This window comes from Moschus berezovskii, chromosome 6 (genome assembly GCF_049115385.1).
Source record: "Moschus berezovskii isolate FMDL1 chromosome 6, NW_MosBer_1.0, whole genome shotgun sequence".
In the NCBI taxonomy this organism is placed as follows: Eukaryota; Metazoa; Chordata; class Mammalia; order Artiodactyla; family Moschidae; genus Moschus; species Moschus berezovskii.
The window spans coordinates 73,359,108-73,374,494 of NC_142465.1; the positions used below are offsets into that span (position 1 = coordinate 73,359,108).

Sequence of the window (15,387 nt, forward strand, 5' to 3'; positions counted from 1 at the left end):
CATGGTGTCTCTAAGAGTTGGACACGATTGAGCGACTTCACTTTCACTTTTCCCTTTCATGCATTGGAGAAGGAAATGGCAACCCACTCCAGTGTTCTTGCCTGGAGAATCTCAGGGACGGGGGAGCATGGTGGGCTGTGATCTATGGGGTTGCAAAGAGTTGGACACGACTGAAGCAACTTAGCAGCAGCAGCAGCAGTCCTTTCTATCTATTGCAAACTTCTACAGAGAAATTCTGACTATAGAGTGACCACCCTTACTCGTGCAAGAAGTCTGATAATCCTCATTCTAGATATACCATACTGGGTAACTTGGAGAGTTAGGAAAAAAGATTTGGGGTATCAATATTAGGTATCCTTTTAGATGCAATTATATAGGAAAATTACAATTAACATTCTCACTCATTCTCACTCAGAGCCTCCCAATTCCAACTGGAGAATTGGCTAAGAAATATGAAGACATATTTTTAAATGAAATAATTAGTAGGGTGGTTTTCTAGGTGAATAGTCAATATGAAAACACTCCTAGTTAGCAACAAAGAAAAGAGAACAAATACATGTATTTGACAATGAAAACAAGCAAAGAAAGATGAAAGAAAGAGAAATATAATAGATGGGTATGATAGAATGATGACATCTAGTACCAAGAATTTAGTTTCAATTTTCAAGGTCAAAGTGAAAATCCCTGGTGCAGGGGTGTGCGTCACTAAAGTGGTGGTTTTACCTGGCAACATCCATTGAGCTTGCTCCAGATTTAAAGAAGTCTGTTGAATCTTCAATAGCAGGGACATTGCTTAAAATTCCAGCCCAGATGACCTACACGACATGAGGAAAACTTTTATGAGGGAGCTGCCATGTAGAACACTGGCAGAGACTAGCTAGCTTCTCACCAAACCTACTTCTTTACATGTCTCAGCATCTCTTCCATAAGAGAGGGCCATTTGACCAACTTCTAGCCAGTGACTATAAGTGACCTGTACTGTCAATCTTGCTTCCCTAGTGGCTTGGTGGTTAAAAAGATCCACCTGCCAATGCAGGAGATGTGCGTTCGATCTCTGGATTGGGAAGATTCCCTGGAGAAGGAAATGGGAACCTGCTCCATCATTCTTGCTTAGGAAATCCCATGGACAGAGGAGCCTGGCGGGCTACAGTCCATGGGGTCGCAATAGAGTCAGACATGACTTAGCAACTAAACAACAATAACACTCTCAATCGTGGCCCATGAAAAACCTTTGTCACACGATTTTCTGTGCTCTTTTGCTCTTCTTGGCTGTCTGGGATGGAGATAACACCCAGTGGGTCCTTGAAGATAACAGAGCCTGGGTTCCTGCTTGACTCCACCCCTAACCCTCATATTCCCACTTTATCCCCATGCAAACCTAGAACTGCCTTGGATTACTTATGTGAATGAGAAATAAATGTGCATATAAATTTTGGCATTGATTTCCTTTTGCAGCTAATACAAAAAAAAAAAGAGGAAATAAAAGTTCCATCCCAACTCCTTTGCAGATTAATGGTACGAGTTACAAAAATGGTTACAAGAATTGTTCCAAGACAAGGAACATTAAAAACTTCACGTGTTCACCTTGATGGTCTCCGCCACCTTCACCTCTTCGGCTGTGAGTTCCACCACTGACATCTCACCCGATGAAAAGTACTGAGAGGCAGGAATCATTTTTCCATCTTCAAACTGCAGGTTTCTCACCATCAGCTGTAAAATAATGACAAAACAAGCAGAAGAATTGAGAATTGGGACAATTCAAAAGTGAGATTGGTGTGAGAAAGTCTTATGTGAGTATAAGGACCAGCTTATTTGGCAAATATGAAAATATGGATTAAAAGCACAACCTACTATGTGTAAAAGGGGTGAAATGGTATTTCAATTGTGGCAGCAGAGAGGAGAAAGTTAAGTCCAGGGGTAGATATATCTCAAAATGGATGATAAACACCCCTAAAATTGACCCTTGGATATAGGTATTGGGTCGAAAGCTGACAATGACTATCAGCTACTAATAGTACTATCACTGCCTCGACTGCCGTCTCTGAACTCTCAGTCTGCAGCATGCACAGTGCTAACAACGCATATGCTGAGTATCTTATTCAGTCTCCTAAATCCCAACAGATGCAGGTGTCCTTATTATCCCCATTTTACTAATAAGCAAATGACGGCTCAGTGAGGTTCAGTAATTTGCCCAGTGCCTCACAGCAAGTAACAGAGCTGAGGTTACAACCCAGGACCAGCTGGACTCTGAGGCCTACAATCTTAATAACTGATGTATCCTGTGAGCCAGGTGAAGGTATCTGTGAGCTGCAAATTCCCTTTTGTTTCGCTCACTGGGCACCTGCCCAAGAGCCCATCGAGGGCCAGAGTTCATGCTCCCAAGTGCAGGCAGTGCAGATGGGCATTTCCCTATTGGCAAAGGGAGGACCATCTGAGGAGGCTCACACCACCTGATCCTCCCAGACCAGATCACGCCCTCTGTTCTGTAGATAGAGAAACGGAGCCTCAGAGGGAAGAGGCATCCTGCTCACAATCAGTGAGTGACAGAGCAGGGATTCACACCCTGGCTCCTGACCAAACACTAAGCTCTTTCTGCTGTATCACAGAGTAGGCTGTGCAGGTCCTGTGGGTCCATCCTGAGATGCCTGGTTCTCAATCAAGGCACATAAAGCCAGCTCATCCCCAGAGAGAAATGGGCCACAGACATCTTAAACCTCCCATACCCCACTGCACAGCCAGACTGTCCTGGGAGTCTGCCCTGCCAGACTCCCTCAAGAGCTTGTGTAATTGAAGGAAACCACCAAAGTGATTTTACAGGTAACCCTATTGAACACTCACTGCTTTTCCATCGTTACCGAAAAGAACAAGTCCATTTTTGGTAACAAGACCAGGCTTCTCAGCACCTTTAATTTCCAGTGGTTCTCCAGGAGGGATGGAGCTATTCAGCAATGATGAGCCATAGAAAGTGACCACCTAGTAAAGAGACCAAACCCAAGTTGTGAAAGGAGGAAAGGAAGGCTGTTTATAAGGGTGTATGAAAGCAGCATGCCCTGCAAAAAAAGCAGTTGACATTCTCATTTATGCCAAAATGAGGGACCTCCCACTGCCAGCGTAAGAGACAATATCAAGCACCTATCGGAATGACACAAAGCAAGAGAAAGTCTGTGAGGGTATGACTGAAACGCCCCACATCCAGGGGATGCAAGTATATATGTATCATTTATTTGCATTGACACAAAGGTGAATGACATGAAAGCTCGCACAGACTTTGCAGCATGAAGGTTGAGTTTTTGTGGGAAGTGGAGGTATTGAAGTGGGCTCAGGGAGGCAGGTGCAGAGTAGTGAACAGACTATTGCATTGCAGTGGAATGTGTGATGGGAGGTACAGGAAGCTTTGTGGGTCAGCTCATGGAAACAAGACTGGATCCAGACTGTAACTAAGAGAACTGCATATTAATTGATTTGTTATTGTTATTATAATAATTACTATAATTCCATGCTTGCGTGTGTGCTCAGTCACTCAGTCATGTCTGACTCTCCGTGACCTCATGGACTGTAGCCTGCCAGGCTCCTTTGTCCATGGGATTTCCCAGGCAAGAATACAGGAGTGAGTTGCCATTTTCACCTCCAGGGGATCTTACCAACCCAAGGATTGAACCTGTGTCTCTTACATCTTCTGCATTGGTAGGCGGATTCTTTACCACTAAGCCAACTCTTATAATTCTGTGGTCATTAGCTACCATTTATTGACAACTCTATTATTTAATATTTATTGAATATTTATTCTATGTCAAGGACTAAGTACTTAGATGAATTAACATGTATTAACTCATTGCATCTTCACAACAACCCCAAACCAATGAAGGAGGCACTATTGTTAGTCTCATTCTGCAACAAGGAAACCAAGGTACTCAATGGTTAAGTAACCTGCCCATGGTTATACAGCAAATAGTAGCAATACCAGAATTTTACTGGAAACATTCTGGCTTCAGATCCCACACTTTTGGTGTGTCTGTGAGTATAAATGCTTTGAAAAACAAGGCATTATCAATTGTGATAAAATATATTCATATGCTATATGATGTCACTGTAGTCCAAGATGTATACTCAGTATTCCTCATATAATCAAGAGTACATTTGTATAAGGATATCCATAATAAAATGTTTTATTGAAATATAGTTGATGTACAATATTATATAAGTTATAGGTGTACAGTAGTGATTTCACAATTTTTAAAGGTTATACTTAATTTATAGTTATTATAAAATATAGGCTGTAATCTCTATGCTGTACAATATATCCTTGTAGATTAATTTACACATAATAATTTGACCTCTCAGTTCCCTACTCCTGTCTTGCTTCTCCCCACTTCCCTCTCCCCACTGGTAACCACTAGTCTGTTCTCTATATTTGGAGTCTGTTTCTTTCTTGTTATATTCACTACTTTGTTGTATCTTTTAGATTCCATATATAAGTGATATCATACGGCATTTGTCTTTCTCTGTCTGATTTATTTCACTTAGCGTTCAGTTCAGTTCAGTCGCTCAGTCGTGTCTGACTCTTTGCAACCCCATGAATCACAGCACGCCAGGCCTCCCTGTCCATCACCAACTCCTGGAGTTCACTCAAACTCACATCCATCAAGTCGGTGATGCCATCCAGCCATCCCATTCTACCCTCACTTTGGTTCTTCACTGCTCCCATATAGTTTTATTGATATCTAATATGCACTGAGGACCCAGCTGAAGGGCTGAGACTATCAAGACAACAGCATGATGCCCTTGCCCTTGAGGGGCTCCCAGTCTATGGTGGGTAGAGGGATAGATATATAAAGAAATGCTTACAATAGACAATATGCTGAGTCAGAGCTAGGCAGGGCATTACTGGAAAGGAGAAGAAGAATGCCCAGTCCCGCCAGGCTGGGAGTATGATGAGGTCAGGAGGCTTCAAGCTTGAGAAGCTGAGTTGAGTGGAGTTTCCCCAGGTATCAAAAGGCTTTTCCTGTCCCTGCCCCTGCCCCAGACCCTGCAGCATCTCTTCCCCATCCTGTCACTCCTACTCCTCACATCTGAGGCCCCAGCTTCTCGGAACTCCACTGCAAGTTCCCGTCCAGGTAACATGCTCTCCTACCTTTGGGTCTTTAACTCTGCGTCTCATTCTCTACTTGTTGACCTCTTCTCGAAGTGCAAGCCAAACAACTCCTCTAGGAAGCCTTTCCTAAGATACCTGAGTCTGGGCCTCAGTTACAGCATTTGTCTTACTGCCTTGTGAGTGCTTATTCATGTCTCTGCTTTCTCCATAAAACTGCAGTCTCCCTGAGAGCAGAGGCTGTGCCTAGTGTCTGCCTCACATCAAATGCTCCATATGTACGGAGTAAAATATGGACCACACAACCATGTGTACCTAGGCTCTTTTAGCTGGCCACGTGTACCTAAACTCCTTTAGTTGGTCACGTGTACCTAGAACACAAACTCTCCTCACAAGCAAAGGAAGAACCAATGGAAGCCTAGACTCATGAGTAATGCCTTTTTCAAAGGTCACATGCCGAAAGAAAACATTGGGGCCCTAGAACATACCTGTCCATTTATCTCTGCCCAAGCTCCAGGGACTTTATCATGACCTCGGATCCAGTTATGTAAAGCTTCAGCAGACTGATTCCAAGAGATCTAGGAATGCGCAAAGCATAGGTTGAACTTCTCAAGTCTCAAAGGCAATAGAAACATTTCTCTCCATCAGTGGCAGACATGGGTAGGGATGGGGCAGGTGGCTTGGAGATCTTCCTTTCATTGAGGAAATTCATCGAGAACTGCTCAAAGGTGGGGGACAGTGAATTCTGAGATGCATAACTGAGTTGATATAAATACCTCAGCATTTTCCTTTTTCTGGATACCTTCATATGTTGCTCCTTCTTCTGACTGGGGAACGCAAGGAGCTTTCCCATCAGCTATGAGTTGGACAGCTTCCACCTAAAGCCAAACATGTTACTGGTGTTAGAGTCCAGTGGTCAGCAATGACATGGTCTGTTTAACTGAAGTTTCTGTTTAACAGAATTACTATATAAATCTGTCCAGAGAGTCAGACTTTGATAAAATAACTACCATTTCTTTGAATCCATAATTGTACCAGGTAGTGTGTTAGGTGGGGCTTCCCAGGTGAGAGAGTCAATTCCTAGGCAGGTTGATAAGAAGTCTGGGGGTCCCGAAAGAGAGGGCAGTCTGGGGTTCTCAAGGAGGAGATAGGGGTCTGGAATTGTTAGCCCCCATCTGTAAGAGATAAAAAGGCAACCAGCGCCATCTCTCTACCAGAGGCGTCCCTCCCTGCTCTAGATGGGGGTGTAGACAGACTTTACACTAAAGCTTCCCTTCCTTGGTCAGACTTAGTCTGTCCCTTACCGATGCAGGCACTGTACTCGTCCCTCCGGGTTCTACCACCGAGGCAGGGCAGAGTGGACCTGATGGCATCCCAGACTGATGTCCAGTTCCTTACCATTAAAACCTTGCTTGCCTCTGATGCCACCTGAGGTGCAATCAGTAACCTTCCAGAATGCCTCCCAAGCTAAGACTGCTGGGGGAAACATTCGTCACCTAAGTGCCTTGCACGACCCTGAGTATATTCCTGACCACAATAAGACCAGTATGAACACAAAACTGAGATGTTCCTTCCAAGCATCACCACACCAGTATAAGCAATAGCAAAAGAGATGGTGAAGGGCTGACCAGTGAGGAAAAATTTATTTTTGTCCTTGAGTTATTAGGGCGAGTCCATTTCATTCCCACAGATTCTACAGAAAGAATATCGAAGGAGTTGGGACAAAAGTCACTGGAAAGCCTCCTCTGGTCCACCAAGAGCTAGTGTTAGCAAAGGAAGAAACCCATTGCACTTCCAATCTGAGTAACCTCTTTAAACTCAGAGATGCTCTTGGAGCTAGAGCTCCATCTAGTTTCTGAATTTTCAACTCCTAGCAAGGCTAGGAACTTCTTGACTACCAATCCAAGTTGGGGACCTAAGTAACAGTACACAGTAACAGCATAGATCACAAGTCCCTTGAAAGTCTATGATTTGACAGATAGGTTAGTAGTTCTAATTCCCAAGAAGTTATGAAATGGTCAAAGAAACTGGAAAGTTTGACCGAGAAAGGAGAGTTCGGTCCATGTGCTTTGCCCATTTCTGGTCGGTCCCCGAAGGAAACATTGGGTGCCTCTTGGCATTGGCAGGTCGGTATAAACCCCTGACAGGTTTCTGCCATAAGCCATATGAGGTCACTGCAGAACCGCAGAGCAGGGCTCCTCCTCACTTGCTTTGCTCAGGGTATGTCATTCATTCACACAAGCATACTGTAGAGTTAGTAAAGTACAGCAGAAAACGTGTTCACTAGGAGAACAAAGAACTAGAGCTAGAAGCATCCTTACCTTGTCCTGAAGAATCCTGGATGAGCCCCCAAGATGAAAGGTTGTTACTGAACCAGGAAAGACACCAGGATTCTTGGCCTCCAGAGGAGAAGAATTCAATCCGGGGCCAGAGATGAGGCTTGATCGCTCAGAGCTTTTGTGTAATAAAGTTTTATTAAAGTATAAAAGAGATAGAGAAAGCTTCTGACATAGACATCAGAAGGCGGCAGAAAGAGTGCCCCCTCGCTAGTGTTAGCAATGGAGTTATATACATTTTAATTAATTATTACAGTGAATCAAAAGAATGTCTGGAGGTTGTAAAGACCTTACTAGACCCACTCCCATAATTTACATTTTAAGATAACAGGATTAGCCAGAAGGTTTTTTTCCAGAAACTGTCCTCAAGCAAGATACATTACTGTTACATAATCCTAAGGAATGTAGAGGATAAAAAGTTTTTCCTTTCCTCCCCCTCCTTGGGGAACCCCAGACTTCTTATCAACCTGCCTAGGAATTGACTCTCTCACAGGTGGCGCTAGTGGTAAAGAATGCCTGCTTGCCAATGCAAGAGGCATAAGAAACTCAGGTTTAATCTCCAGGTCGGGAAGATCCCCTGGAATAGGAAATGGCAACCCACTCCAGTATATTTGCCTGGCAAATCCCATGGGCAGAGGAGTCTGGTGGGCTGCAGTCCAAAGGGTCTCAAAGAATCGTACACAACTGAAGCGACTTAACACACACACTCACATGGGTTAGCTTCTTTATGCAAAATATCCCTTGGTGGCTCAGAGCGTAAAGAATCTGCCTGCAATGCAGGAGACCTGGGTTCAATCCTAGAAGAAGGAAATGGCAATCTACTCCAGTATTCTTGCCTGGAGAATTCCATGGACAGAAGAGACTAGTCAGCTACAATCCATGGGGCCACAAACAGTCGGACACGACTGAGTGACTGACTAACTAACATCACACAAGTCCTACAAGGTGGATATTATCAGTCTTGTTTTACATATGAGGTTGCAAAAAGCCTCAAGCAACTAGCTTGAGAAAAAGCAACTAGCTCAAGATCACAGAGGAGAAGGCACTGGCGACCCACTCCAGTACTCTTGCCTGGAAAATCCCATGGATGGAGGAGCCTGGTAGGTTGCAGTAAATGGGGTCGCTAAGAATAGGACACAACTGAGCAACTTCACTTTCACTTTTCACTTTCATGCACTGGAGAAGGAAATGGCAACCCATTCCAGTGTTCTTGCCTGGAGAATCCCAGGGACAGGGAAGCCTGGGGGGCTGCCATCTATGGGGTCGCACAGAGTCAGCCTCGACTGAAGTGACATAGCAGCAGCAGTAGCAAGATCACAGAGATAGCTGGTAGGTGTCAGAGAAGGGTCTGTATCCAGATCTATCTACGGCCAATATCCAACCCACACTTTTAAACATGACTCCTTTATTTAAACACATTTCAATCTTCTCTTGCTTTTTCAATGGAAATGTTAGGAAGATAATTGTCATGTATGGATGTGAGAGTTGTATTGTGAAGAAGGCTGATCGCCGAAGAATTGATGCTTTTGAACTGTGGTGCTGGAGAAGATTCTTGAGAGTCCCTTGGACTGCAAGAAGATCCAACCAGTCCATTCTAAAGGAGATCAGTCCTGGGTGTTCATTGGAAGGACTGATGCTAAAGCTGAAGCTCCAATACTTTGGCCACCTCATGCGACGAGCTGACTCACTGGAAAAGACTCTGATGCTGGGAGGGATTGGGGGCAGGAGGAGATGGGGACAACAGAGAATGAGATGGCTGGATGGCATCACCGACTCGATGAATATAAGTTTGAGTGAACTGCGGGAGTTGGTGATGGACAGGGAGGCCTGGCGTGCTGTAATTCATGGGCTCGCAAAGAGTTGGACACAACTGAGCGACTGAACTGAATTGAACTGAATTGTAAAATAAGTCATTGCGGGTTATTTCTGCTCATCATGATGATTCTAGAAAATAATACATTGTTATGTTTAAGGAATTCACCTGGCTTTATAGTTTAGGACACCTGGAATAAAAAAGTATTAAACACTGTCCATGAGTCTGATTGCCTTTGGGATGTGTCCTGTGTCCCCTTCTGTGCACCATTTATTTTCACCTTGAGTTGAGAGCCTCTGTCCTTCACTAGGAGACCTATGTGAGCACATGTTCTCAGTTTTCTCTCTAAGTACTCATAGCTAAGTACTCCAGCCTCTACAAGAGCATGTGGAGGGAGCCACCTGGGACAGGTTCAAGCTAAGCTCATTCATTCCACCCATTTCTGGCTATAATCCAGGTTTGCACAAATGCTACTGAACACACAGAATACTACTTTGATTATAATGATCATTTTGAGCACCTACTTTGTGCCAGATACTTTACACAAATGTCATTTAATTTTCACAACAACAACCTTGTAAGTCAGGCAGTAGTGTCCACATTTTATAGATGAGGGAACCAAGGCTAAAGAGGCTAAATGACTTGCCTACTATACAACCAACAAATGGTAGAACAAGAACTACTCTCTTAATCATTGTGCCAGTCACTCAGTCATGTCCAACTCTTTGTGACCCCATGGTTTGAAGCCAGCCAGGCTCCTCTGTCCATGGGATTCTCCAGGCAAGAATATTGGCATGGGTTGCCATTTTTTTCTCCAGGGGATCTTCCCAACCCAGGGATCAAACCCAGGTCTCCTGCATTGCAGGCAGATGCTTTACCATCTGAGCCACTAGGGAAGCCCCCCCCTCCTTAATCATTAAATGATAACAAACAAAATACTCCTCTCCTCTCTCCTAAATCAATGGCTGCTATTTTATATCACCTTATTGTCCACCTCTGTGCTGTACTTCTACCATATCGAACATTGCTGCTGCCAAGTCACTTCAGTCGTGTCCGACTCTGTGTGACCCCATAGACGGAAGCCCACCAGGCTCCCCCGTCCCTGGGATTCTCCAGGCAAGAACACCGGAGTGGGTTGCCATTTCCTTCTCCAATGTGTGAAAGTGAAAAGTGAAAGTGAAGTCGCTCAGTCGTGTCCGACCCTTAGCGACCCCACGGACTGCAGCCTTCCAGGCTCCTCCATCCATGGGATTTTCTAGGCAAGAGTACTGGAGTGGCTTGCCATTGCCTTCTCTGATATCGAACACTAGAAGACAGTAAATGATACTGAAATTATCTTTCAATGTTTTTACAGGTGAATATATCACTTCTTTGTGATGTGCATGTTTTGAGTTTTTAATTCAGAGCATACCTGAACAAATAAAGCAGTGTCAAATTTTGCCCTATTACATCAGTTCAGTTCAGTCGCTCAGTCATGTCCGACTCTCTGCGACCCCATGAATCACAGCACGCCAGGCCTCCCTGTCCATCACCAACTCCCGCAGTTCACTCAAACTCATGTTCATCAAGTCGGTGATGCCATCCAGCCATCTCATTCTCGGTCGTCCCCTTCTCCTCCCACCATCATCAGAGTCTTTTCCAGTGAGTCAACTCGTCGCATGAGGTGGCCAAAGTATTGCAGTTTCAGCTTTAGCATCAGTCCTTCCAATGAACACCCAGGATTGATCTCCTCTAGAATGGACTGGTTGGATTTCCTTGCAGTCCAAGGGACTCTCAAGAGTCTTCTCCAGCACCACAATTCAAAAGCATCAATTCTTCAGCGATCAGCTTTCTTCACAGTCCAACTCTCACATCCATACATGACCACGGGAAAAACCATAGCCTTGACTAGACGGACCTTGGTTGGCAAAGTAATGTCTCTGCTTTTTAATATACTATCTATTACATAGACTGACTTTAAATGTTTTTGAAGGAAGTCTAAATTACATAGCAAAATTTCTTCAGATTCTGCTACTTCTTTACAATTAGTCATTATAAACAGGATGGAGATCCAAATAGGTGGTAAAATAAATGAAGTTTAATGACTACTTTATCCAGTTGATCACTGTCCTCAGAAGAATAAGTCAGCTTCACAGAACAAGAAATTCAGAAGTTCAGATTTCCTCCCTCAATATACCATCCTATTAGTAAATATAATAAAATCTAATTTTGTTTTTCAGACTTATTTTTAGTAAAAATTCATAAGAGCAAATTCTCAATTAAAGAGAAACATTGCCAAAACTTTAAAGGTTTACTAGATTCTCTTTGACGGAATAATTGTACTGACCATGGCCTTGATTCCTTCTGGAAAAAGAAATCGATTATAAAGCGCATCTACTGTATCATTGGGCTCCACATCACACGACCTCTGGAGAAGGATGGGTCCTGTGTCTAAGCCATCATCAGCCCAGAAAACAGAAAACCCAGCTTTCTTATCTCCCATGATTAGAGTCCTGTGAAAAGAAGAGTTGCAACACAACACATTGGTTAACTGTATCATAAGGTGAATTAGTAACATGAAAGTACAATGTGGTTGCAGTGGAAAATAGACAGTGAATGAAGCTACTGTGAAAATTACAGCAGGGCCGGGCGATATCAGCATTCATAAAAGTAGAACTTAATGGCTCTGTGATTTTATACATCCCCATCTCTGTAATCTTTCTTATTAACACATAGTAATGAAAAGACATCGGAGACCATCAGTACTACTTCTCACTAACTCCCAGGTGTCGGCTTTCTATTGCAACATCAAGTAATTTTGCCCACCAGGGTCCAGTTCCCACATTGCACCTGACCCTGTATTAAGCAGAATAAGATCATGGAAGATAAAACAGAGGATAGTCAGTGCGGTGTTGAAAGGAGAACTGATGTTTAATTTAGGTTGTATAATTCAGGTATAGGCATCACTTAGAGCTGGAATTAGATTGTCTATAAATAAATAATAGTAAAAGAGGGTGGATTAATTCAACTACTTGTATTATGTGATCTATAAATTTAACCTAAGAGGCAATACTGACCCTACTGACCTTCTGGCTTCCCAGGTGGCACTAGTGGCAAAGAACCTGCCTGCCAGTGCAGAAGACATGAGAGACTTGGGCTCAATCCCTGGATCTGGAAGATTCCCTGGAGAGAGTCATGGCAACCCACTCTAGAATTCTAGCCTGAAGAATCCCATGGACAGAGGAGCCTGGAGGGCTACAGTCCATGGAGTCACAAAGAATCAGACAATACTGAAGCAACTTAGCACGGACACACACAGGCCTTATATACAATAAACTAGATAGATGGGAATACATATATAAAAGCATATCAGAGAGCAGGCTAATATAGACAGACTATGAAGTGAGAGGTCAGCCATACTCTTCACTGAAATCATTGTTACCTCTCTGAGCTACTAGCCAAGAAGACCAACTCAATCAACTGACCAATCAATCAACTACTCATTTCAGAAATCTTGAGGAACTAATTGGCACTGTGTTATCAAGAGCCTTGAAAATATTCATATACTTTGAGTCAATGATTCTGCACATGGAAGCAATGTGAAATGAGAAAAAAAATACATGTTTAAATACAAAGATATTCACTATAGTACTACTTACAAGAGCCAAAAAGAAATCAATTTATGTAGTCAGTCTTGAAACACTGGGTTGGGCAAAAAGTTCATATGGGTTTTTCCATAGTATGCTATAGAAAAATCTGAATGACATTTTTGGCCAGCCCAATATAATTAAATGTTTTTCACCACATTTAAACCAAGGGTAGATTTTCTGCCTATATGATAACTTGACCCTGAGAGAGAGCTGGGGGTTATGCAGGTAAAGGAGAGATGGTAGAGACGATGAGAAAGGCCCACTTTGACCCACAGGATAGTGTACCTATGATACTGGGCAGTAGCAGGCAGTGTTCTTGAACCTGGGCCTTAAGGCAGTAAAAACATTAGACCATAGTCCTTTCTCCCCTCAAGAAACTTAACCTTGAATGGGGGAAGATAGACCACGAGAAAGATAATTTCAGGTAATTCAGCATTTCCTGAAATGTACCTGAGATACTCTACACAAAAAAAGTTCTATGGCCAAATAAATTGAGGAACACTTTGTACTCACATTCCCCCTTGGAGATTAGGATGAAAGCACATATTAAATTCTCTAAGTTCTGAGAAACAGAAATCCAGCATAAACCAGACTCGTCTGAACATAGGACCTTTGCTTGCTCGACACCTAGTTACATCCAGTGGAGCCAATAGGTCATAGAAGATTCTTGGGAATACTGTTCTGGCTTATGCAGTACCTCAAGATCTCAGGGAGTTCACGTAATCAGGACCTCACAATTGTTCAAGCATACCTAATTCCTTGATCACCGAGGTTAAAAACAGAAAGATTACAGGCAATAGAAATGGGCCCATCTTGGTTATTTAAAGAAAAATCTCACCAGTTGATAGCAGAAGCTCCTCTGTGTCTGGGAAGGATAGATGGGTGATAAACGATGGAACCATGCTTTGGGCCATCAATTACGTCCATAGGGATGAATTGTGTGCAGAAGGGAAGCACATTGAGCTCAGCACCCACGGATCTGTAGGCCTCCGCCACCTCCTTTATGGTCTTGCCCTTGACTCTCCATCTGGGGAACTTGAACACAGGGGTTCCATTTTTCTCTGCAGCCAATGCTGAGCATGAAAGAGAAGATTATTTTCATCAAAAAAGTTTTGGCCATAATTTTGTATTACTATGAGTTCGCACATTGTAATTTCATGAAACATCTACAAATAACACATGATGAAGAACAATTTAGATTCTCATGGCCCAAGATAGCTGCTTTAAGCCCCACTGTATAAGTTTAAGGTGTACAGCATAATGATTTGACTGACATACATAATGAAAATGATTATCACAGTAAGCTTAGTAAACATTCTTCATCTCATATACATACAAAGTAAAGGAAGTAGAAAAAAAATTTTATTATGATGATAATGCTTTGGATTTACCCTCTTAACAACTTTCATATGTAACATACAGCAGTGTTCATTATATTTATCAGGCTGTACATTATATCCCTACTTCTTACTTATCTTATAATTGGGAGTTTGTACCTTCTGACTGCCTTTATCCAATTCTCCCAGTAACAGGAACTAGAATAAAAATCAGAGCTGCTTCTTTCAAGAAAAATAAAATTAGAGTTATCATAGATATTATTTCCCAACCAATATATTGTATCAAACCAGTGATTTATAAAGATTCAAGTCACAAGCCAAGATTTCTAGATACTAGTTCTTATTCTCTACCTGTAGACTGTTTTTACTGGGTTGACCAAAAAGCTAATTCGGGTTTTCTGTACCATCTTACCAAAAAAATTAACCAACTTTTTGGCTAACCTAATATCTATTTCTTGCCCTTTTTTTCAAAATAACTAAAGTGAGCAAATCAGAAACATACTGTAGGTTTGCTCTGAGGATGGCTATTTTCCTTACATACTGTTAAGAGTCAAGCAGCCATCACTATAGCTTGACATACTGTTAAGAGTCAAGCAGCCATCACTATAGCTTGTTCTGAGATAAATGTGTCCTTTATAAGCCCACATCAATCGCTATTATTGGATGTGGGCTTCCTTGCATTCGTATTGGCACCTCTGCATCAGACATTATTCTACATGTCTCATAGAACCTTTGGAAAGTCACAAGTGTAACTCAGGAAAAACATATGCTTTGTAAGATCCTCTGATGGACCTGATTATTACCACATTGGTAAGTGGAGAAACTCAGTACAACAGAGGCCTGCATCTTTGTCTTGAGGTCCACAAGCGAAGGGAGAATGTTTGAGTCTGTATCCATCATACAAATAGACTTGGCCTGAGAAGGCCAAGTGCAGAGTCCATGACCCAGTTGCTCCAAGATACACTCACCAAGTGGGTCAGCTTTTCCATCTTTGTCTGGAACTGTGAACACTCCCACGACTCTGTGGCCTTCTTTGCAGAGATGACTGTAGACCTCCTGTCCAAAGAGGCTCTGACCAATAAGTGCCACTTTCAGCTTGTTTTTGAAACAAACCTGTGAAACAATTCAGTAGTGACAGGTATTAGTATGGATGGGTTTCGCTGGTGGCTCCATGGTAAAGAAT

General features: G+C 42.8%; 1 protein-coding gene across 3 annotated transcripts in view; it reads right to left on the minus strand.

The window, feature by feature from the left end:
• ALDH1L2 (aldehyde dehydrogenase 1 family member L2) overlaps positions 1-15,387 on the minus strand; it is a 59,113-nt gene that overhangs the window by 30,210 nt on the left and 13,516 nt on the right. For 2 of the 3 annotated variants that reach the window (XR_016037644.1, XM_055395858.2), the window contains exons 2-9: positions 15,173-15,317; positions 13,706-13,940; positions 11,565-11,730; positions 5,866-5,967; positions 5,578-5,667; positions 2,839-2,973; positions 1,585-1,710; positions 724-815 (exon numbers count right to left, since the gene is read on the minus strand). Coding sequence is in view for 2 of the 3 variants with exons in the window: in XM_055395858.2 (XP_055251833.2) it covers positions 724-815; positions 1,585-1,710; positions 2,839-2,973; positions 5,578-5,667; positions 5,866-5,967; positions 11,565-11,730; positions 13,706-13,940; positions 15,173-15,317 (1,091 nt within the window). In the remaining variant the exon portion in view is untranslated. Of the gene's footprint in view, positions 1-723; positions 816-1,584; positions 1,711-2,838; positions 2,974-5,577; positions 5,668-5,865; positions 5,968-7,410; positions 7,561-11,564; positions 11,731-13,705; positions 13,941-15,172; positions 15,318-15,387 lie in introns of all 3 variants that reach the window. The other variant, XM_088837161.1, reaches the window with a different exon arrangement.